Here is a 24,796-nt window from a genome sequence, read left to right as displayed (position 1 = left end):
TCTTTAAGCCCTATTCTTAGCAGAAAAATAGCCAAGATAGCAGCAGCCTTAGCTTCAGCATTTGAAGGAAAAGCCTCAGCCACCCCACCAACAAAATTTGTATGCTTACTTACATTACAGCTTACAGAATTTGTTCTCTTGTCATACATAAAGGAGCTTCTGTGATTATCAGATTTCTTAGTTCTGCTTTGTTTATTCACCTGCAGAAGCTGTTTACCTCCTACATTCTACCATAAACATCATCACATAATTACACTATCTTGTCCAAATCAGAAGGCTCATAACCAATCCAGTCATTTGCTGACAGTGATGATTTCAGCAACTTTCTCATAGAAGACAATTCACCAAACTTTCCCCATAGCAATAAACTATAAAGTTACCTTCATCATCCATTCATTGACACACTGGAACATTGCCACTTAAAACAGAGCTGAAGTACCATCATTGCGTCACTATTTCTCCAACGGCAGATAGCTGTGTACCACATTTACTTATTAAAACTTTTTAGAATAAAAATAATGTGCCACTGAGTGGCTCTCCAACGTCTACCATTACCTCAGGTACCTGGAATGTCAGGGAAAAAAAAATCCCCATCTGGTTTATATTATTAATGCAATAGTGGAAAAAAACTTAATCTATGTCCTTGACAATCTTTAGTGCTTATATGAAAGATGCATTTTATTAGGGCGCTCACACTATGCATGAAGCACAGAAACTGTACTTATCATTTATAATACCTGGCAGTTAATTTTCTTCTGAGAAAAGCTACTATCTCTCAGTGTGATGTGCTGAAGATGGAACTAATCCTGCATCTCCTGGGAATGTGAATACCCTTTGGAAAACAATACCTGGAATACTTCAGGTGAACAACTGTTTATTTTTCCCATGAATCATACCTGTACCCCTGCATTACAGTTAACTCATAACTGAAATGTGCTTTGGAGAACAATATTTTCTTTGAATTTAGGAAAAAGTTACGCTATAATTAATATGAAGGAACAGCTGCCTCTCCAACACCAGAGTATTTGAGACTTTAAGAAGCCTGTCATGATGTCAGTTTGCTGACACCTTGGCCTTAAAAAAATAGTGTCAATACTAAGTGTCTTACTGAGACTTATCTAGTCACCTTCCTTCTGCTTCCCTGAGCTAACACACCAGGTGTACATGTGTGCAATAGTGACAGAAAGGCCAGGGGAGGGCAAACACGACAAAAACCACCCAAACCATGATAATTGTGTTAAAACTCTGACACATTTCCTTAGAATGCCTTTGCTAATTATTCAGTGTAGAGTGCCTCTTTTACTTTGGGTCTAATTGCTTATTAAAGTTCAGCTGTTCTCCTCAGTGAGCACTGTGTCCTCCACACTTCAGCTCAGTTGGATGCATTTACACTACATACGCTGGGGTCTCAGTGCCCTGCCGCTCCATCAATGCTAGTTCTGTGGTGATGCCTAACAGATTATCTACTGTCACAGTGTCCCCCAGGTGATGAGTGACCACCAGAGGTCCAAGCACTTGCTTTTCTTCCTGTAACATCATTCAGAAAACAGCATTAGCTTGCACACTACCTAAAAAAACATCTCCACAAATGCTATAGGCTGGAAGAGTGATTATTGTTTGTCCATGAATTTGTATATCCAGCAGCTCTCTTCTCAAGGATGATACGGGGGCATACAGGGACTGGTTCACGTTCTCTTCATTGTCTGCTGAGGGGACAATGCCACTTTAAAACAGGTCAAGCACTCAGCAGTGGAGAGGCTATATACAGGCCATTTTAATTTTCATGAGCCTTACTTATGCACTTCATTTCCACACCTAGTTAAAACCTACTTAACCCTATGGCACTGTTGGAACACTTGCTAAAGTTGTCTAGATTAAGCAATATTTATTGCCATTCCCTAGCATAGCCTGAACTGGTGATTATGAGACCTCCTTCTAAACCAGCCATTCCAGGTATGCGTAGCTCAGACCCAAACTGATATATCGAATTAACTTATTTTCCCTGTCTCCGGCTAGGGTTCTAAAGGTGCCAAAGGCAGTTGATTGCCTAAACCTCATGTCCTCTTGGTGCTAGCTGGACCACTCCTACTCTTTTTGTTTGTGAAGTATTTAATGGAATATTTCTGTCTTTCCCACAGTGGAAAGAAACCTCTATCCGTTCAAGCAGAACCTTTGGAAAGGCAATCCTTTGTTTCTCATTTTTATAACTCATTTATAATGTTTAGGACATTCTGAGAGCTGGATACTACTAATGTGATAAATGAAGATACAGAGGCAATGGCTTGAGTAATGCTAGGCTTGTGTGCCTGTTGCAACTTTGGTAAAACCAGAAACATGTGAGAGGGTTTTTTTTTTCTCTTTTTTTTAAATCCTCACCATCTTTTGCTAAGTCTAGTCACATAGCACAGACATTCTAACCAGTCTGTGATTAATTAGCTAGAGATCTGCAACAACTCCTCTTCATGACTAAATATTTTTTTAGTCTATCAAACTGTTAGTGCAAAGTGGGATAAATGACACTAGAGGGCCAGTGATCCTGACCTGGAGGTTCTGTTGCTCATTGAGGCTCCAGATGCTAAGCACCTTTTCAGATGAGCCTGAGATCCCCTTGGCCTTCTCCGAATCGAAGTCAAGGCTCATCACTGGCTCCTGATGGCAAACAAGTTGGCTCAACACTTTTCCCGTTGACAAATTCCAAAGAACCACTGATCCGTCTTCATAGCCAGCCAGAAGCAAAGGTTGTGAACCACAGCTGAGCTGATCAAGAGAAAAGTAAAATTGTTGAAAAAGTAAAATTGTTTGAAAAGTAAATAGCCTGTTAGGAAAATTATCATCCCCAAGTAGGTTTCAGTCCAAGCACCAAGAAAATAAATGAAAATGCTGCCTGGTGTAGAAGTGCAAAGTTAGAAGGCTGAATGTGAAATCTTGATAGTGCATCCACTTACAAAAAGTGTTACTATGTAACTGCTGACATGCACTTACAGTTTTTATATCTACTTATAAAAGTCTGTATTTTATATATATAATATGTATCTAAAATATAGATATATACACACAGATCTAGAAAATTTCACTCTGAAAATGCAAACTATTGCCCTCTACAACACTGAAAAAAAGCTGGCCTGAACTTCGCTTGCACTCCTTTAAAAAAGTTACTTAGAGCAGCTGAGTTACTATCAAGCTATACAAACCCATGCGGACACTGAAAGAAGTGCCATGCTTAAAGATTCCAGTTTCACATTGCCAAGGGTAGGGTTACACACAGAGATCGTTTACCCAAGTGCACCACAGTGCTTAAAGGTAAATACTGAGATTCTCGTCAGGCATCTCTGAGTGAGTCACCGAGGGGTTAACGGGCGCCTGAGTCCCACTGTAACCAATTGAAAGCTATTTTGATTAATGATGTCACAGGCCAAAGGGCATGGCACCCTGGGCAGACACCTAATTTATTTAAGCCTCTGAAATAACTCGAAGAAGGGAACATTACTGGATTACATGTCACACTTAAGGAAAATATTCATCATTGCTCCAGCCAGAAGACTAATGACCCCATAAGCAGTAACTGGTTATGTGAGTGAAGATGAAGACACAAATCCCTAATGAAAAGCAACTAAAAAACAGGCATCTGCTAATGTCAGTTATTTCTTTAATAGGAGAAGAAACACCAAAATAGACAATGGGATTATGACCACCTCATGCAGGGACATCTCACCCTAAGAAATGTATCCAATAGCTCTTTCCAAATACCAGTCCTACAAGACTCATTTGCTTGGTATTCCATTCAAAAGAAAGGTAAAAGACATGTATAAAGAATTAATTTCTACTGGCATCACATTGTCGAATGAGGTTCTTCAAACTCACTGGCTGTCAATGTCATGATACAAACCTGCAGTGGCCAAAGGCTGGTCCAGACTATTCTCCCAGTGGTTATTATTTGTTCTAGGAGTTAAACTAACAAGAGATGGGTGGTCTAGTTAATAAGACTGCTGAATAAAAGCCTCATGTTCTTTCTCAGCTTCATTCAGCCTAAAGAAGTGTTTAAATGAGGAATGGATCTCACTGAGCGGAGAAGAAAATTGCCCCTTAAAATAAGGAAACCAAGGGGAAACCACCTACATCATCTTTCTGAACAGGTCTGCCCACACCTGGGATGCTGCAGGAGCCTCATTCCCTGCTCTACAGTCCCTTTTCTTTTGAAAAGGCAGGGAGCATGCTCTGGCTAAAAAGGGCCCACAAAGAAGGTCTCTCATAATGCCCAGAACTGCGCACGCTTTTTCTGTCAAATTTTTTAATTTGCTAAAATAATATCACATCAGAGCAATGATTATATGTCAAATATACGTGAATTAATGTTAACTAGTCAGGTATTTTGAATGAAGAGTACCTGATTTGTAATACTGGGGAAAATTAAAAAAAAAATTAAAAAAATTGAATGAAATGAACATTCCAGATTTTATTTATATTTGAAAAAGGGTCAAACCTTCAAAGCAAAACAAAGAATTCCTAGGTACCTCAATTAAGTTTAAAAAAAGCCCCCAGTGTGGGTTTGAAAAAAACCCCTACAATTATTTGTACTGCTCTTGTGTGAGCACACACCTCCTCCAGAGCCCTGGGGCTCTACAGAAGATATGGGTTTCATTAGCCAATGAAACAAGATTTGGATGGGCAGGGTCAGCTCCTCTGTCTTGCTCAAAACCAGGATGGCCTGATTTTCATATGTGCTCACAGCCCCTCTTGAGAGAGACAAGTGAGTGTTCAGCATTATGGGAAATGCCAAGCAAAACTTTTTTTTTTTTTTTTTTTGTGCTGTGGGCATCTCATAGCTTAGATTTGAAAACCAGTAATTTGCAGGTGAGATCTAAGACTGGTCTATTTTAAAAACAGTATTGTTTTCTATGAAATTAAGGTCTTCCACGCTTCTTCCTGACTTTCCCTAACTATATAAAGAATAATATTTCAATGACTACATATACTTGAACTTAAGCAATAAAAGCTATTGAAAGATCAGGGGAGCTCTCAGTCAGTTTCCTGGATTCACCAAGTAGTGGTTATTTCAGTTCCTAACAACAGACACTTACAGCAAAAAGTCTTCACCATTCATGGTCTATTTCAGTGGAAAAATTAAATTCTAAATCATTGTTCTTCCTAAGCAGAACATTTTGTTGTTGCATTTGGATAACTGTCAAGGAAGGAAGAAGAGGTGATCTGCTGTCAACTCAACAGGAATAATTGCTATAGTTTATATAAAGTAATAACTCTGCGTTTCCAGTTTCTACATGTATTATTCCTGCTGAATTATTTTGTTTGCACCATTACGCAACTTGCGCCTTCCCCAGGGAGTGCAAAAAATGTAAAGGAAGACTATCCTTACTCCTGCAAATCCTACTCCACCCAATTAGTAATAGCAGGAAGGTGTGAAGCTGAAGGGACAATGTATTTAAGAATATGAACTTTCACAAGGAGAAAAACCCACAGAATAAACTAATACATCTAAGAACAGACCTAGTAAAACAAGGAAAAAAAGTTTCAAACCAACAAAATAAGTATCTGCCAGCTTTTTAACTGCTTAGGAGAAGCCAGCGAGGCTTAATCTACAAGCCTAATCTAAGCCTCAATTTCTTTCTGCTCTATACTAAAGTTTCTGATTCATGCTGCTGCTGGTAAGATGTGCTGTTTCCCTGATAATATGGGTCTTTTTTTTTTTTGAATGCAGAAAAATATGACGATACATGGCTGCAGCCCCCAAACTGTTGTTGGACAACAACCCTGAGCACGCTTCCTTCAGACCATTATGTGGCTCTCTCCATGTCAGCTTCTGTTTCAACTTGTTAATCTGCTGTGCCATAAGCAACATCAAATAGTCTCTTAGGCAACCCGTTGCCCATAAGCGATGGGTTGGGGAGTGCTCATCTCCTGGGTATGTCTATATTGCCCAATGCAGTCATGTACAAAGAAATCCTGGATGGCCTCTATTCGGAAGGGGTGCAGCTGGGTTAGCTCGTGTTCTGCTTTTATGGTTACAGGATTACTCAGCAAGCCACTTCCAGGGAAACCACAAAATAGAACGCAGAGCGTCACTTTGGTATACCACATATATTATTTGCCCTTAAGAGTATCCTCCCCACCATGCTTTTAAACCAAGTTGCACACATTTGTAAAAGAGCAAATACAGCTGTGAGACTGTAAGGGATTATCTATCCTTGCCTGTTGCAGTCTAGGAAGTTGTGGTGACTTCCCAAAGCCAGAATTTGCATGGAATAATTTACCTCTCCCAGTTCCCAGTCCTCTGCTTTATCCCCACTGGCAACAAAATTAAAAACTACATAAAATTAAGACTCTGCACCTGCTCTGCTTCCTAGAGGAATAGCAATATTAATGCATGTAGAAAATATGGCAAGACAGAGGACTTTTTATAAAGGCAAGAAAAGTTTCAACACTGAACCTTTCCTCAGTTATCTTCATCTTATTAAAATATGTCCAGGAGACAGAAAGCCCCATTCATTTCATTGAGTACTGAACACTGACTGCATTTCTAGGAGAAACTTTCTGCTTAATAAAAGCTTAATCAGCCTATTTAATTTTCCTTCTTTTTTTTTTTTTTCCTAGTTTTTAATTACACCATGGGACTTGAACTGTGGCCTCTCCTCCTTTTGTCTGAAGTCAGCACCTGAATTCCACCTTTCAGGAGACCTGAGTGAAGACACTAAGGCCTCAAATTCACAACTGATTGATAATTTTTTCAACTGAAACCAATACAAACGTTCAGATGAACCTGCAGGAATAACATACTTGGAATCAGCTTGGATGGTACTGCAGACCTATGTGGTCTAGGGGGTGAAACTGGGAATCAGCTTTGCCACCAATTATTTGGAGATTTAGAGCCAATCACCTCAAGTCCTTCCTCCTTCTCCTCCTTTCTGTTTTACTTGTCTTTCACTGGTGGCACCCCATAAACATTATTTGCTGAATACTCTGCAAATATGTTTTTTTTTCTTTTCATTAACTGCTTTTATTTATCTTTTTGTCCAAAGTCAAATCAACTATAAATATTTTATTTCTATTGTATGTCTGGAATAGAGATATTCATAGAGTGCTTCCTTGTCCTGAGGGCACTGAAGTGAATGTATCACGCCATTAAAATCACTGTTTTTAAGTAACCCAGTCATTTCTCATCATTCTTAATGCAGCGAGACACCGTATCAAACAACTGGCTTTGGTAAGTCACTCATTTTCCTCTTGATTGATGCAAAAACCATATCTATCCTAAGGACACAAAGCTTTCCCTGAGCATTTGCAAATCTTCCATTAAAGCTTGGAAAGCTCTGAAAGTTACATTAAGGATGTTCACAAATCTTTCCCCCCTTTAATAGTATAATTACTTGATTGGTTCGATAATAAATCAAAATCCAAGTGAAGAAAGATTCATGTGCTTCATATAAAATGAATCACAGGGAAAACATTTCACAATTAGCAGGCACTCTTGCCTTACCTGCCATAACTTCAGACACATGGGCATGCCCAGCTTGGCACCCACCTCTGGCTTCAAGGTACAGACTGATGTCTTGGATGGCAGCTCCAAAACCTGAACCTGACATCAGGAAAACAAGAGTATTTGGTCAGGCTCCAGGTCAAAATTCTGCTGCTAAAAACACAAGTCTTTTAAGGTGATTAAGGCTAGTATAAGCTCTTCCAGTAAAAACTGTCTGGAGGAAACTGAGGAATGCATGTGAAGTTGGAGCTGTAGGGAAATCTACAGCTATCTAAATAAATGCATTGTTTTAGGAAAGACTAGACAAAACTGCTAGAAAGAACAGATCCTCTTCTTTCACTCTTCTGTTTAATCTGTATTATAATCTTCTGTCCATACAGTAGATGATACTGTGCTTATATTAGATGACATAGCAGACTGCTTAATCTGAAAACACTTCCTTGCTTCCTCTCCTTTTCCCCCCTTTCCATCTCTATTGCTATTTTTTTTTTTTGTGGACACTTGCATTGTCTCCCTTGTTCTGTCATGGTAACACACAGCTTGTGTGGAAATACAGATGCTATTTATATATATCTCTCTAAGGTGGATTTTTTTTACTTAGTAGCTGACTGCACTAACAAAATGTAAACCCAGAATTATCTGCTAATGCAGGCTGAAGCAGTGATGGTGTACAGATACTTCTAACACAATATTGCCTGACCCTGTTCAAAGCAGGGTCAGACAATATTGTGTTAAACACCTGCTCTCTGTCTACACAGCAGCTTCCACTGTTGCTTGCAGTGATGGTAATGAATTATGAATCTGATAATTTATCTATCTATTTATTTATTTATTTATAGCACAACGAAAATTTTTCCTCTGCCAAGGAAGCAGCTCATTTCCACCTCAGGATGATGGCAGGCAAGATCAGGGAGTGTGCCTTTGCAATTTGGCACTGGAAGGTTTTGAGTTTCTTGACGGACATGGAAGTGCCTCACTCCGGGCTGATTCTCAAGCCTGGAACTATGGAGAAATAGAAATTCTTGGGTATCAAAAATTTGCTGCCAGGAATATCGCTGTTTTTCAAATGCATTCTTAATCACTAAGGCGATCTTTTATTTTAATTAAATAAACAATGGTCTGCATTATCACATAAAACTGAAGGACTTCAAACATTTGATAAATTCAGCATCACCAGCCATTCTAGGCTATTTCCAAGTGTGCAAAAGCCCAGCAGTGCTGTAGGACAGCCCCAGTCAGGTGAATTTCCTTAAGCATCTGAGATGAGGTATTAGACAAATAAGGCTCCTCTGGGAGCCATCTATCAAGTCCACGGCAGCTGTGATGGCTTTCCAATCCCATACCTTTAGTTCAAAGCTTGCCAGAACATCTTCCTATTTCTAGAGGTTGTCAGCCTCCCTGCCAAAAGCCAGCTGCACTCTAGGACTGCAAGTAGACAATGTACTAAACACAATATACAGAACACTTTCCAAAGCCACTTAGCAATGGAGCAGGAAACTATTCTCCAGATTTGAGGAATGGAGACTACAGCAAAGAGCCATCCAATAGGTAGAAAAAGCCTACAAACAGATTGAAGTTTGATCATCTGGGAATTCTGGCTCTTTGGAGCTACACTCCTATCAAAAGATGCTTTTCTCTTGGCAACTTTCTTGCTGTCAACATAATGACCAAGTTAGCTGTTGCAGGAAGTGGGCTGTGAATATGAGGATGACCTCTCTCATCTTGTGTCTTTCATCACTGGCTCTCCAAAGGGCATTGTCTCCTAGACAAGACTGAAACTGCAACTTTTACATAATAAGGAGGGATACGCGTGCTGTGATAAATGCACTTCTTGAAGTTAAAAGAAAAAAAGCCCACAACCTCTCCTTCACTTTACCTTGATTAAAAACGAATGAACTGGTAGAAGTGCAACATTGGGGTTGCAAAGGACAAAGAAAAACACAAAGAAGAGAAAAGCTTTTTGCAGAAGGCAGGCAGGCGTGAGCTGCCTGTGCTAGATTGACAGTTCCAGAGACTGCCTGCATTAGAGGCAACTGGGCCTTAGAAATACTTACTATTTCATATATTTTGACAACTGTAACCTAAAACTCGAAGTTCTGTGTTTATATTGGTTTTGCTTAATAGGAGAAAGATTTGCCTTTGCCTGAGGTTAATAGTGTTCCTGGGTGGCTAAAACTGGCCACAAGGAAACACACCCTTTTTCTTTTTCACATTAATAAAGCTTTTAACATGTTTCTGGCAAATTGGCAAGAAAAGTGCATGTAACTCATAATCGGTGATTTAAATGCAATCATGAACAAATAAATGCCTGTTCAGATCTCATTATTTATGGACTGAACCTGCTTTAAGACAAAATTACTCTTTTTTTGGGCACCAGCCAAGCATAAACACTTATTAAGTCTTAATTTTAATCATAAGCTGCAAATGTACTGTGTCTCACACAATGCTGCCTATTTGGAAGCACTATATATTATGGGAGCTTATGTGAATTTATTGAAACTTGACACAGTTCTAATGTAAAAGTTCATACACAGAGTGGAACTCTTACCTCAGGACACAGCAAATCATTATCAGTATGCAGGGCCCAAGCAAACAAATGAAAGCAAAACATAGATGAGTTGTAAAAGACATTGGGGTAAACATCTTCACTTTGGATCAGATGATTCTTTAATTCTTCATTACCAGAACATGTTGTGTGTACTCTTTGCCTGACACAAAAACTCTTTTCTGGTTGACACAAGAATGCACTTGTCAATACTGTTTAACTTAAATATTGTTGAGCACTGCTTTAAGATGGACAGAGTCCTTTGTTTGATCAGAACGACATACAGGACTTGGAATGCTTGTATTTACTGGTACCGTGGTTGTGTCTACAGGCTTACTCAGTTCGGTAAAAGGCTGAACATTCTGGCTGTAAGCCAACAAAGTACTTAAATATCTGCTTAACTTCTGAATAATAAAAATTTCACATTGTCTTGCAACACAGGCACCATTCCCACTTACTCCTTCATATATAAAATATGCAACATTTAGTTTCAAGATACACATTCTATAGTCCAGAAAAGCATGGGACTTTTTATGCTCATGAACAATTTGCAATTAGCTATAACATTTCTTTTCATAATTATGCTATTTTTTTTCTTTTTTCACATTTTTGGTATTTTGATGTCAAATATTTGAAATAATTTATTTTTGTGTGAAGTGCTTGAATAATCCTTCAAAGAAAACAAAAAACCAATTTCTACAAAGCAGAAGTGGAAATTGCCAACACAGCTGTCAGTCAATGATTGCTGTGATAATGGGTATTAGATGTGGACTTATCCAGTAGGAACTGAAACGGACTCTATTGTTATCTCACACTCAGCAAACCTGTGGCTGCTAATGCTAATTCAACTATTTCCAGCCAAAGTACCAGTTAAAGAATTAGCCTGGGGTGAAAGACCACATATCACATTACAAATCACCTGCACCTCTCCTTCTCTCACCAAGCACTACTTTCAGCTTCACATGGAAGATAAGTACCTCTGTCTGATGACAGACTTTCTGACCATTAGTTCCCCAGAAGGACTCTTGTTCCCCTTTAACAGTATTCAGCAGCACCAGAGGAGTTTTCAAAACTCCTGCACATGAAAGACCAGCAGCAGCTGCAAATACTTAAATGTCAGACAAATCTTGGGATGGTATCCTTGTTATTAGAGCATGAGTTATATAATTCAGTCATCTTTCTGGCAGGTAAAATTAGTGATTAGAACCCCCAAAGGTTCCTTGTGCTGCCCTCTCTTGAGCAGAGGATCTGAGAGCAATGATGGTTCCCCTTGTGAACTATCTAATTTCAAAACTGGAAGCCATCTCCCAAGCACCAGAAAAAAAAGATACTTCCTACCTCCTCCAGGGCTTTGGCTGCCATGGCCATTAGCCAGCGTTCCTGTGTCACCTTTAACAGAGAGCATCTGCAGAATCCCACATTCTCCATGAAGACAGAATCCGTCACTGAAGTCCGCCCCTCTGCTAAATCCCACAAGCAGATCCTCTGGTCACGACCCTGACTGTTACAGTAAAACAAGATAACCATGAGCAGCAGGTCTGAGGATGCCTGGCTTCCTGCAGGTTCCTATCCCACAGCTGGGTTAACATGCAGTAAAGGAGTGTACAGCTTCTGTGGAGGTATTCATTGGGTCCTTCAGGAAATGTGTGGGAACTCAGTATGACCGAGACCACCACCCTTCTACTGATTGCAAAACTGGCCAATAGGTTCCAAAGTTACTGGGAGGAGGGAGGACCTGAGAGTCAGCCAGATACACTGCAATCAGTTAGCCATGTTTCTCTGTGAAGTCAAACACAGTTAAGCTATTCATATGTGTGCACATATTTATGAAATCTCATGAGTATCTGAACATGAGCAACCTGACCTGGTTGAAGATGTCCCTGCTCCTTGCAGGGGGGTTGGACTAGGTGACCTTTAAAGGTCCCTTCCAACCCTAACTATTCTAGGATTCTAACATTTTCAAAATAAAAATACTTACATTTTACCATTGTTTAGATATAATTTAAAAGGAAACAACAGTATCCAGAGAGTAACACATTTAATACTCTTTCACCCTAGCAATGAAATAGAAATGTCAGGCGTGTTGACAGCTGAAAGACAAATAGCAAGACAACAAAGACCGCATGAAAGATAATACAAAGCTACAGTTATTCTGTGGTCAACTTCCCACAGCCACAGGGAGAGCAAAGACTACTGTTACGACTGTGTATGTGTGGAGACACAACAGGAGAAGGACTGACAGTGCAGTGAATAGCAGGAATTAAACAATGAAACACTGGTTAAAACATCCAAAACCAGAGAACCAGCGGCTGCATTGCTGATGTACTACTGCAACTCACACAGAGACTCCTCTGCACACCTCTCTGTCCCACAGAAAATTCTATGTCTTGGTTGCAGACAGTAAGACCAAGGGGGCCAAACAAAGGGCACAGCATCAACTGTTACAAATTTACGTTATCCCACTGGCTCCAGAACATGGTACCACTATGGAGAAGCTTTCAATCTACAAACTACACTAGCACAGGATATGTGTCCCTGTGCTATCACCCAGGACAAGGAGTCATCAAAAAATCCCTTATCCATTTCTTATTTTAATTAGCAGTATCACCTGATGGAAGTATGAAACCTGAAAAGAGGTAGATGCAAATCTACAGACTGTTGGGACTTCTTCAACATCAATAGAGAAACTCCCATCTGCTGTTCAGCTGAGTGACAGACTGTCAAAACATTTACAGCACTGGGCATACAAACAATGTGGTACTGCAAGAAATTGTGATTTAGCTTTAGAACAGAGAAACAAAAAAATACAGGTTAACTGCTGTCCTAAAATTGGACTGCTATGTGAACTGTTATACAGCAAAAATAGAGGCATGGAAAAACTCTATAATTATACAAACAATGCTCATTCAATATGATTTTATGAGGGAGAGTGTTGATAATTGTACTTAAGCAGATAACAAATATAAATGCTAATGAGTTCCACTGTATATTATTAGAGATGTCTTCTCTAGATAAACATGTCAGAACACCTCCTAGTCATACAGACACTTTGGCATCTACTCTAGATCACCTGTCTAATCCAAAGTACACAAATCTTCCCAACCTTCCCTTGCTAAACGAGAACAGAAGATATTTTGCAACAAAGCAAAGGCGTGCAACTCAGCCTTCTTGCTCATTTTCAGCCTTCCATTCTCCATCTCTGATTCTTCTTTCCCTTACTTACCTTTTCTCCCTCTCCCCTCTATTTATAAGCTCTTCATATCAATTTTCATCTTCCCTGAGAATCAGTTGTGAAGCATTTATCAACTTCAAATCCAAGTGTATTTACCCAAACACCTCACCTGATCTCAATGCGGTAATAAAGACACTATGGACCCCAAGTTGTTGTGATGTCATCACATATATACCATAAATAAATTAATTGTATCATTTTTTAGACTTTTTGTTCCACAGTTTTTCTGTATTTTTGTACTTCTGTACCTTTCCATATGTGCTGGAGAGACTTTCAGTGACTCCAGAAATAAATGATTCCATTGGTTTTTTTTCCTTCTTTTTCAGTCTTGTACATCACAGAAACAAGAACAATTTCACTGGTTTTTGCCTGCTTTGCTAACCTGAGGAGCTTGTCTTTACTACCCATCGTCTCCACACAGTAGACAGATTTTCTTCCATGGCCATCCAGTGTTGTGTCCACTCGGTGTGTTCTCAGGTTCCAGACATGGATAAACCCATTCTCAGACCTGGCAGTTAAGAACAGATGCTTTTAGTGTGACCACTGCAGATAATCTGATAAGACAGCCTGATACTTTTCCTTTTTTTTTTTCCAAAACTGAAGCTGTATGTATAAAGACAACACACCCATCAGTCACTAATCATGCGTTTTGTTGTTTTCTCCAGATAAAATTTATCTCCATAATACACTTTGTTTTAAAAGGAAATGTCCATATGATGCTCAAGTCAGCCAGAAATCCTGGTTTACTTACCCAGAGAAAAGAAGGGGGACATCAGGTTCTTGGCCTCCACAGGAAAAACGCAGAGTGTGGACTGCAGCACCGGTACCTCTGAGAACAAACTGTGGATCCGGAGGTGGCAGAGCCATCTGAGCAACAAACTGGGGGGAGTGAGAAGAAGTCACAGATATCATAGAGGTAAGGCAGCCTAAAGTCAAGTTACAACTTTAAATATATTCTGATCAGGACATTTGCTTTTATTTAGATGTTATATAGATGTTATTTCTATTTGCCATACAGTTCAGTGTAAAGTATTTCCTCTTAACATTGACTGATCAAGCAGCTGTCAAATCTGCTTTTTGCTGCATTCCTTTTTGAGGAAGGTAGGTGCTGAGCTGGTCCCGTGTATGCACCTCTTGTGCACTTGTAAATACAAAATTGTTCAGCTGTTTTCCCTGCTGCAAAAAGGAAGAGCTACAAAATGCAAGAAACTGGATACCCATAATTTCAGAGGGCAAGCAATTTATCATTCCACTTAGCCCCTTAGCAAGTCTTTCCCCTTCCTCCCCATAAAAATGCTATTTCTGTGCTTTCCATTCACAACCATTTACAGAAAAGCACTGCAGTGAACATAGCAACTGAAAAGAATTTCAGATAAGATTTAGAGTTACGATCATTTTTACACAAAAATCCCATTACTCTCAAGTGTTTGAATTTTTGGCTCCAAGCACAGTTACTTAAAAAAAGAAATGCAGTATTTCACACTAACTTGGTGACTACTGTGTTAAACATTTTATTCCAGGGGTTTGTATTCCCCAAAGGATCAATAGAGATGGATGCTTTCAGCTTTATGTCATTGGTTCAAATGTGGTCCGAGTCAGCAGAGAACAGGACAAGTATGTGGGGAAGCATGTTGCCCTGTCTAACATGGGAAACGTGAGGGGCAATTTATTAGAAGCTCACAGGGACAGTTTGTATGATCTGATTAGGCACACTCTTACTGATCTGGCACCTTCATCAAGTATTTCCATTCACATTAATGCCTCTGTGGGCAGTTGTGCACAAGCACCAAAGACGGACAAAGACGACTTTTCTGTGTTCTGACTCGCTGCAAATGACCCTCCAGACCTGTGCTGGGGCAAGGTAACCAGCAACTTTCTTTGTAAGTACAATTTGCAATTCATTGCAAAATGCATTATATCATGCATTACAAGAAACATTTTCACCATTAAAAGTTTTTACTGCTTTTATCTGTGACATTACTAGCCATGCTTGTATTTCTGCTTCTTTTTGACCTGACCTCATACAGAAAAGGACAGCTTTTGCCACGACAGATGTCAACTCTCATCATTCTTCCTCGTTCAAGCATATATTAGATCGGATTAAACAAGAACTTCTCTAAGTTCAGTAAAGGAAGATCAGCAGGTGTTTTTCTGCCTGCTGGTTCACAGCAGAGGAATTGCAGAGAATCAGAACAGAGCACTACAGCTACAGGTTACACAGTAAATTAAAACTGCTCTACTTTTAATTGTCATCTCGCCTCAGTATTGGCTTTTGAATTGTGTTTAATGGATGCACTTGCTATCGCACCTCATTTGCAGGTCTGCCTGGAGTGTTTATAGATCAGTAATCACCACGGTATCTATAGGACCTAATTAAACACAATTATCTTTTAGGACTAGTGATGAAACAGGATTCTTCAGTATAATGTGCAGTTCTCCCTCAATAGCACTGTGTAATTAGGTATGAAAATAACGAGCTCAGTGGATAACCTCCATGGTTTAGTGCCCTGACTCATCTGTTTTACAATGTTGTCTGATGATCTAGACTCATGACAGGCTAGAGTAAATTTTCAGATGATTACATGATGGGGTTTGCCCCCCATCCCATCTTTAACAGGCTTCACCTGTTATAAACCTGTTAGACTAAGGGTTTTGTCACCAAAGGCCACCTCCTTGGGACACTACAGCTGTATGCTGTTGCCCTCAAAATGAGACATTGTAGAACCACGTAAATAAAATAGTAGCTAGGGGACTTGTCAGAAGAGAGGGGTCCCTCTTCATGGTGGAATGATCCTGGGTTACTGCACTGAGCCAGGAAGACAAAATAGAATTGAGTCAACCCAGAGGCTATCTGGGATTACAAGGCAGGTTTTTAATAGCATTTTTCTAATTACTGACACAGAAGTTTTTGCTGACAGACAGCAAGTGTGTGCGTGGCTGTGGGAAGGGTTTTACCTGGCATGAAACAGACGGTACTAATGCATGTCTTTACAAGGACAGTATTTCAGAAAAATCCTCAGACTGGCTACAGGGAAAAAAACCCCAACAAATGAAAACATATTTTCAAGCTGAAAGCAAATGAAGTGAAGTGACTTTTTAGCTCCTTGGAGCCTGGTTCTTCGCCTGCTTTTTTGTTAATCAGATATGTGAATCTGGAAATTTGGCTTAATATTAAACCTATGACATTTTTTATTGGGCATATGAGATGACTCCTTATTACTTCCTATTATGACTCAGCAGATGAATGGCAGTGTGACAATGTTAAGCATCTCATTTTTCGTCCAGCAAGTGCTGAACTATAAAACTGCATCTGTGCTGTCTTCTTCATCCATGAGCTCAGAACAAGCCACTTAAGACCAAGATTTAATTAAATGTTCTTAGGTACCTAAATCAACAGAAAGTCCCATGAGGTTGCAAATAGATTAAAATTTGGTGCACCAGTGCCTTAAAAACTCCAAGAAAGCATCTATCTGTTCCTGTTGACACATAAGCATCCTCAAAAAAAAAAGACATTTAGCCTACCTTCAACCCACCAGGTAGCTCAGTATCTCTATTTTACTTACAGGGTAATGAAATACATTGTGGTACACTGATACTAATAGATAGTGGTTACACAGTACTTTGCTAAGCAGACAGCTACAAACATGCTAAATGTGATGGCTGTGCAATGGTTAAAGTCCCTGTGTAAAATTTTCAAAAGTTCCTAAGTGATTTAGAAGCCTAAGACTTATTTTCAAATGAATTTTCAATCTGAAATCTCTAGGACTTTTTAAAGTTTCACCCCAGGTGTCTGAAAATTAGTTCTCTAATTAGCACAACATTTATTTTCTTGTTAACTCCATCTAGCCTCAGGGAGACCAATCTGTTCTCGTTAACTGGGGATATCTGCAGCAAATTTAATTAAATGAATTTGCTTAGTATTTAGGCTGGTCTGAGAGCAAAATCTAGCTCAAGGGCTTGAACAAGCAAAGTGCAATCTACAGAAGATAGTTCATTTAAAAGCATCTGAGGGCTAGACTATATGTTTGTCCCTGAGATATCCCCATGCTATGTCCCCTGCCTCCTCTGAAAGGATGTTAAAAGATAGGAATAATTTTGCTTACGGCATTATTTGTTTGTAAGACAGTATCACCACTAAAAGATGCAACATCTCACCATCACACCCTTGTTTTTTAAAAGATGTTCCACTTTTTGTTTCTTCCAGCCTCCCCGTTCTGGTAACAGCATCCTCCTTCAAGGGCTGAGCAACACTCCAATATGATACAGACAACCAAAAGTATTTTCACAAGGTGCACTACAAACCCTTGCGTTCCTGCATAGATTATATTTTCTGTGTGAGTGAGGGGTGGAAAACCCAGCTGTTTAAATTAGTGTTTCAATTAGCAAACGGCTATGCGCACCACACATTAGATAAAAAATGGTTTTGTCTAAAAAAAATGCTTCTACTAAATGCCAGAACAATTTAATTTCCTTCAAAATTATCTTATTTTAAAGAACAATTCACTACTAATATTCCTCACAAAATTTACTTTGTTTAGACTGCAATTAGAATAATCTTCAAACCATTTGAATATCTATGCAGAGGTATTCCAGTATCATCACTTCAGCATTCAATATAAAAAAGTTAAGCTTTTATTTAATGAGAGTCATTTAAAATATGTAAATGTCAAAAGGATTACCTTAGAAAAATCTCTCAGAGAATTAAAAACATTAACAGATTCCCATAGGAAAAATTCCAGCAGAATTCAGCAACTCTCCTGTTCCCACTCCTGTCACTTGTATTTCTATCACACATTGAAGCAAAAACAAATTGCTATTAAAATATCATCCAAACACCCCCCTCCTCCTACAAACTCCACAGTTCAGTTTGAGATACCAATGGCTCAAGCAAAGACAAGAAAAAAATCCTCTTCTTTTTTTCTTTAGGCTTATTTAGAGCAGTAAAAACTCACTGGTAAAAGAGCTTTTGCAGGTATAGAAGAAATAAATCTCTCTAGGCATGTCTGGCAAACTGATTTGGGACTGAAACCAGCAGGTGTGCAGACATAATTACTACTGCAAAATATTCAACACATCCAGGTGTGCTCACAAACAGATATATGAAATCCCTGCTATTTTTTGAAAACTCCTAGTCTACCAGGTGCCACCCTCCCAAAGGAAAAATCAGAGCAAAGAACGAGTTGAGAAAGATGTCAATGAATTGTTCTTCCCCCTTTCCATGCTGTTTCTTTTTCATTCATACAAAAGCCCTTTTTTAGCCTGCACTTCTGTGCCTACCTGCACCCCCTCAGAAGTTTTGTGACACTCTGCCATGCTGTACAGCATAGCTCTAGTGCACGGCTATGTTTTCGAAGTGGGTCACTTGCTGTAACTGCAGAGGAAGTTGGTGGAAGTAAAACACTCCCTCAAATTACTAGAGCAATGCAAACAATTTTGTTTATTCCATTACATGCACAATCTCCAGCGTTAAAATACAGCATCCAGCGTTAAAATACAGCAGGCAGCCCTTGCAGTGGTGAAATTACGAACTACCCTCTGCCCAGATACACCCTTATAACATGGCTGCCTGTGAATGCCGTGGCCCGCCCTTGTGCAGCCAGCTGTCTCCTTGCTGGTGTGCGTTACCTGAGTAGCAACGATAGATCAGGAGCGTCCCAACAGCACCCGAGTCACCTCACGAATTATGCCAGAACACAGCGGGACTTGGAAACATCTTAGACATCGCTGGTTGATGCAAAATGCTGCCTGGTTTTATGGCACATCTAGAAAGCGGAGAAGAGTTTAGCACTACAAGAACCCATTTAATGAGTAGCATTTCCATACATAATTAAAAGAGATGCCAGACAAATCTGCACAAGTTGAATGAGTTAAAGTTCACCTCATCTGACTGCAAAAGTGAATTTTTATAGGTTATTGACTACAAAAGCTCTGAGAGCAGGTATATGGTTTGGTAAATAATTCTTCAGACGTGTTGTGACAAATTTTTATGCCCAGCTTTTCATTTTGCATTTCAAATCAAAAAAATTACAGAACACACCAAAACAGGGAAGTCATGAAAGGGATGTTGCGAGACAGTCATCTGAAGAAATCTCTTTGCACCTAAGGTGAAAAATAACTGACTGTACAAAGAAATACCTGTTTGAGTCCTGTGACGAGCTAACACATATAAAACACGTAGGGAAGAATGAAACAGCCACTTAGGTTAAAATCCAAAATTAAAAGCCAGGCAGCCTGCTTTTTGCATTCTTACCCTAGTCCCCCAAAACACATGATCTGTCTGTTGTGTGCAAAGATAGAAGCATGCACTAGTAAAAGTAAAATCAGTAGAAGCTTGTATAGCAACTGCCTGCACAGATGAAGAGATGTGTGTGTTACACAAATAGTTGCAAAGGTCAGAGCCCCAGATATATGAAAATTCACTCATCAGTCAACTAACACTGCTGCTTTCAGTTTAAAGCTCCCTTTGCTATCTTAGGTGCTAAATTCAGATATAAACTGTATTATAGTCCTAGGATTTCTTTAAAGCTAATGTAAAAAATAATTTATTTCAAGTGGAAATTAGAAATCAGTAGACATCTTTAAATCAAGAAATTGATTTCAAGCAGAAATTAGAATTAGCAGAAATTTCTGATTTAACCAGTAAAATGTACTAATAAAGCACTCTTAATTTTCAGAAGTAAGGATAACCAAATGCTTTCTCTTAAATTGGTTACTTTTCATATTACTACCTACCTATGACTACCAAAGTAGAGACTAAATATAGTGATGTGTATTTGCATTTCATATGTGACTTCAAAATCTAAAAAAAAATAATTTGAAAAGAAAGAAGAAATCACAATGGTGGAATGGAAGCATTCATTAGTGTGCTTGTGCTTGCCCTGGGAAATACAGTATCTGCATACTGTAGATAGATTTCTAGATAGAATTATCTTGCTTGCAAAACTTGCTAGTTAGAGACACATCAATGTCAAAGAGAATGCAATGATTTATATGACCTAGCTACACAATCCTTTATTAACCGATATCATAAACCTGTTGCCACACAGCCAACATTACAACTGACAAGAGTCCTTCCTTTTATAGGCTGGGAACACTGAATGCTGTCAGAGCTTTCATCCTAAATAGTCACCAAATCATTTCTAATGACTAACAATGACTGCCTGCTCAGAAAAACACTTCAAAAGTCTCGTTTTGAGAAGTGCTGAGAACCTCCATTTCCTATTGACTTCAAGGGAAGTTAGGAGTTCATCCTCTCTCAGGAGCTCCCCAAAATTACCTTCTCTCCATGACATTTAAACAATGAATGATGGAAGTTTCCACATTTTAATTGTAGTAGTCAATGGACAGATAGAAAACAAAATTGCTTATCTGCAATTGGTGATATGCCAAGAAATCTTATGGGAGCAGAATAGAAAATGACTAATAACCATCATGCAATGCAAGACATTTTTAACTATTTCCACTCGATAATGGCTCCTCACTGTGTTAGCATCTTTTTTGTCTCTAAGCATCCTCTAACTGAATGAGGCTAAACTACAATACGTTACGATTTTAAGTAATGAAGTTTGCAAGAAAAATGTATATAAATGTCAAGTGTGTAACCTTCAGGAGTATTGAAACCCAGTCTTGTGTCTTGAGGTTCACTTTCAAATAGTTCCATCTGCAATTTTTAAAAAAGTCACTGTACAATAATTATTTTCTATATGAAAACATAGATTCAGCATGGGAACAAAGCTAAGAATGATGGAAATTATTTGAAAGACACTGAGTTAGCATATGGATCTCATTGCCACTTACACATTTTAGTCACTGAAACAAAAAGCTATTAATCAATATGTAAAAGCCATAAATTAACATAAACATTAATCATTCTAATACTCCCACTGTGTCGGACTGATAATTTTTTTTCAGTCTTTCATTCTGACATATTCGCCTTCAGCTATCAGCTGGTTGACCTTTTTTAACACAGTTAAACATTTGGGGCATTGCAAATCTTACTGAAGTAAACATTTTGGAGACAACCAAATATCATGGATATGTTTATGCCAAAAATATGGGGTCTGAAAACATGAGAGCCCCTGCCTTACTAGCTTTTAATAAGGGAGTCTAAAATACAGCATGAAGTACAGCTGAAACAGATGAAATTCCAGTGTTTCATAAACAGGTTCGTTTTGCAGATGAGGTAAAAGACACCCATCTGTTTTCCTTTCTGAAACCATTAATTGCTTGGTATGCGATGATATAACTACAGACAGCCTTGTTTGGAGAAAGAAAGCAGGCTTAAAAGCCCACAGTAGTTCAGCTCTGCAACACACTCTCCATAAAATTAATGAAAAAAAAACCAAAACAAATGCCTAATCACTTTGAAAAAAATGAAAAATATGAAAATGCACAATGTAAGTGAAAATAAGTATTTATACAACTGCCTACACCATACCATCAGACCTAAAATGAATTTGTTTGTGCACTTGATAAATCATGGTAATCTAGCAGAAAATGGATAAGCCAAGGACCATCAAAACATTGTTTTGAGTAGCCTCTAGTTCAGCCATGCATAGCAATCTGTCAGCCACAGGGCTCTGTCTGCCCATCCTCCTTAATTAGGAGTGCTGCATAGCGCAGCATCAGCTACAAATCTTTTGGTTCCAAGAGCTAATAATGTCCTCAGATAGCATGGGCTTAATTAAACATCTTCCAGACATTTTAGCAGACATTTCCTGCAATAATCTTGTTTAGTAACAAACTATTAAAAAATTGACAGAGAAGAAATATATCAAGTTGTTACAGCAACTCAAGTTATTTGGGCCAGAATTATATGTCTGCAATTAAGGATTCTGTAACTCTGAGCAATTAAAATATCACTTTATTTGAAAACTAATTAATTCTAAACACATATTTTTCCCATGACAAACTTTTATGATTATTTAATTTATTCCATTCTAATTACACTTTAATTAATCTACTCTTGTATAATATTATACTGTTACTCTGGCATTTGACCAATGAAGACAATAAATTGATTGCAGTTCTGTTGCGCAAGAGCAGAAACTGTCATGCCAGTTTCAACACCACGTTTATTTATTTGTCTGTTCTATTACTTTTCTTTTCCTCCCACAGGGCATAGGAACATGAAACACAGCACAAATCGGATGACATTTTGTGTTCCCTACTTTTTTTTCTTCAAAGTGTGAAATAGAAGAGTTTTAAGTATTAAGGAAACGTATATGTAACATAATCTTACATAATAAAAATATAACCTATAGGAAACTAACTTACCTTTCTAAGATACATCACACAATCACTTATCAATTGATTCCTGATGTACAGGACCACATCCAGAGCTGCTAGAAATGGATTTGTTTCCATTGACATTGAGCTCTGCTCAGGATCTGGCCCGATACAGTCAATAACAAGGAGAAAGAGGCCAAAACTCATTTTCATACTTATCTTAAAATTACATTCATTTTCGTATCTCAGTAAGTTTTACAAGACACTGCATTTTAATTTTGCATCAAGTTACCTTAGGTTCAACTAAATCAAGAGCATATAAATTATTTTCTTACTGTAGAAATATATTTGTATTAAACTCTGATAAAATAAGTATATATAAATATTTTACTACACACGGAATTAGTAGTGTTGTATTTTATTTTGCTTTGGCCATACTTGAAGTAAAAATGACTGTCATTTACAGTCAGAAGTCCTCAAATTTCTTTGAATATGAACATCCCTGAAATTCACAGCAGTGGGAGGAGATACCGAGTAAGTGGCTCTTATGAAGACACAATGAAGCAATCTGCTTTTCATGTACTTTTAAAACTTCTGCTTGCATTCCTGGCTGTATGCTTTCTTCTGCTTATGAAATAACCCCCTTTGTATACTCCTTAGTAAGAGTGAGATACCTTGCAGAGGCAGGCAATTAAATTAAAACGCACCGCAAGTTGAGCTCTGACAGTGCTTTCCAAAATATTTCCTTTTACTTTAATCACGGAGTTCACATTTCATAGAACTAAAAAGAAAAGTACAAAATACGTTCACAAAATAAATATACATTTAAAGAGGAAAAAAATATTCTGCACTTAACTGAACAGGCTAGATACTTTACCAGCATTGCCACAGTGGGAGATACATTTATATCAGAATATTGTACCTGTTTCCTACCCTCCATGCTTATATTCTGAACATTTGTTTCATAACAGTTAGAAAATATATTTTGAAATTGCAAATAGCAAATGGGATAAATTGACATAAACCTAGAAGGAATGTTAAATAACCAAAGGTAATTCCTATTTGTGTCCTGCTCATGTTTCAAATTCCAAATTTTGAATCTGATCTACACCCATCCAAACTGCTAGATGATATTGGTGAGACTGCTCAGATGAGGAAGAGTTTGCAGGGTTCATTCATTACAGTTGTATTTCATAAAGCATTTTCTCTTTAGAAGGTTCTGCTTCTGTGTAAACTACAACACGTCTCTGAGACCAGCATTATTATGAGTCATTCTTTGTAGTTGGAGAAACTGAGGCAGGGACAGTAAGTGACCTCCCAAGATGGCACAGTCACTAGAACTGGGGTTAGGACTCCACTTACTGACTCCAGACACAGACAGTCCCTTCCCATGACCAGTGAGATTCACATGCCACATAGTATTTTACGAAACAAAGCAACATGAATGGTACTTTAATCTGCATCAATTCATTAGGCTAAAACTTCAAGTCCTTATTCAGGTGAACTCTCAAGTTCAGAAGCATTTCAGTAAAGACCATGCCATTTGGTACATGCATTTTACTTTCTCGGAGAACCCCTTCAGTATTTTTTTTTTAAATGGAAGAATTATTGTTACGTATATCACTTAAAGACAGGAATCAAAGTTACAGACTATAAAGTATTTTTATGCTATGAAACATCCCCCAAAATTCAAGCTTAATTACTAATAGTATGTGCCATTTGTCTGTTAGGATTCCCATCCAATACGGTATAAGTATTGGATAAGACAAGCTATTGGAGAGCAAATTAGTCCAAGAAATCTAATAAGGATCACTATAATGCCAGTGCAAATAGGAAAGACATTTACAAGGCAAATATTACCTGAATATCATTTTTTTTTAACGTTTATTTTAACAGTTTAGGCTAAGCTTACACTTTAGATACAAATCCCCAATTGTTCTTTCATGCCAGTTTGATCACTTAAGTCTACATCCATTTTGCATAAGCCTGTAGTATGCATTAGTTAAATATGCTCATCTCCAAGGCTTCAAGATAAGAGTAATCATATGTGAAACAGTTAAATTGTTAAAATGTGAGGGATATTAATAAAAAGCTGGTGCCGCATTTAACAGCAATTGAACATTGATGGTGCTTAATTCCAGTTTCTAGTACAGACTGTTTCCTAGGTCTGCACGTTCTGATCAGTTAGTTTTCAAGGATCAACCCTAAGGACTGGAGGGAAATAAAAACAAAGTTACAGAACAGAGTTACATAGTTTACACATGTAACTTCAAGCTTCACTCCTCTCATCCACGATAAACTA

General features: G+C 38.3%; 1 protein-coding gene across 6 annotated transcripts in view; it reads right to left on the bottom strand.

The window, feature by feature from the left end:
* Positions 1-24,796, bottom strand: part of GNB1L (G protein subunit beta 1 like) — a 43,628-nt gene that overhangs the window by 3,043 nt on the left and 15,789 nt on the right. For 3 of the 6 annotated variants that reach the window (XM_086761525.1, XM_086761526.1, XM_086761524.1), the window contains exons 2-6: positions 14,018-14,145; positions 13,649-13,774; positions 11,373-11,535; positions 7,490-7,588; positions 2,542-2,757 (exon numbers count right to left, since the gene is read on the bottom strand). In XM_086761525.1, the coding sequence (XP_086617651.1) occupies positions 2,542-2,757; positions 7,490-7,588; positions 11,373-11,535; positions 13,649-13,774; positions 14,018-14,133 (720 nt within the window). In that variant the 5' untranslated portion in view covers positions 14,134-14,145. Of the gene's footprint in view, positions 1-2,541; positions 2,758-7,489; positions 7,589-11,372; positions 11,536-13,648; positions 13,775-14,017; positions 14,146-17,945; positions 17,997-18,891; positions 19,029-19,998; positions 20,050-24,796 lie in introns of those variants that run through there. The other 3 variants (XM_086761523.1, XM_086761522.1, XM_086761527.1) reach the window with 3 other exon arrangements.

Source organism: Chlamydotis macqueenii, chromosome 17 (genome assembly GCF_036417535.1).
Source record: "Chlamydotis macqueenii isolate bChlMac1 chromosome 17, bChlMac1.mat, whole genome shotgun sequence".
Taxonomy (NCBI): Eukaryota; Metazoa; Chordata; class Aves; order Otidiformes; family Otididae; genus Chlamydotis; species Chlamydotis macqueenii.
Note: the sequence above shows the minus strand (reverse complement) of the source record. Positions and strands in the feature narration are given on the sequence as shown.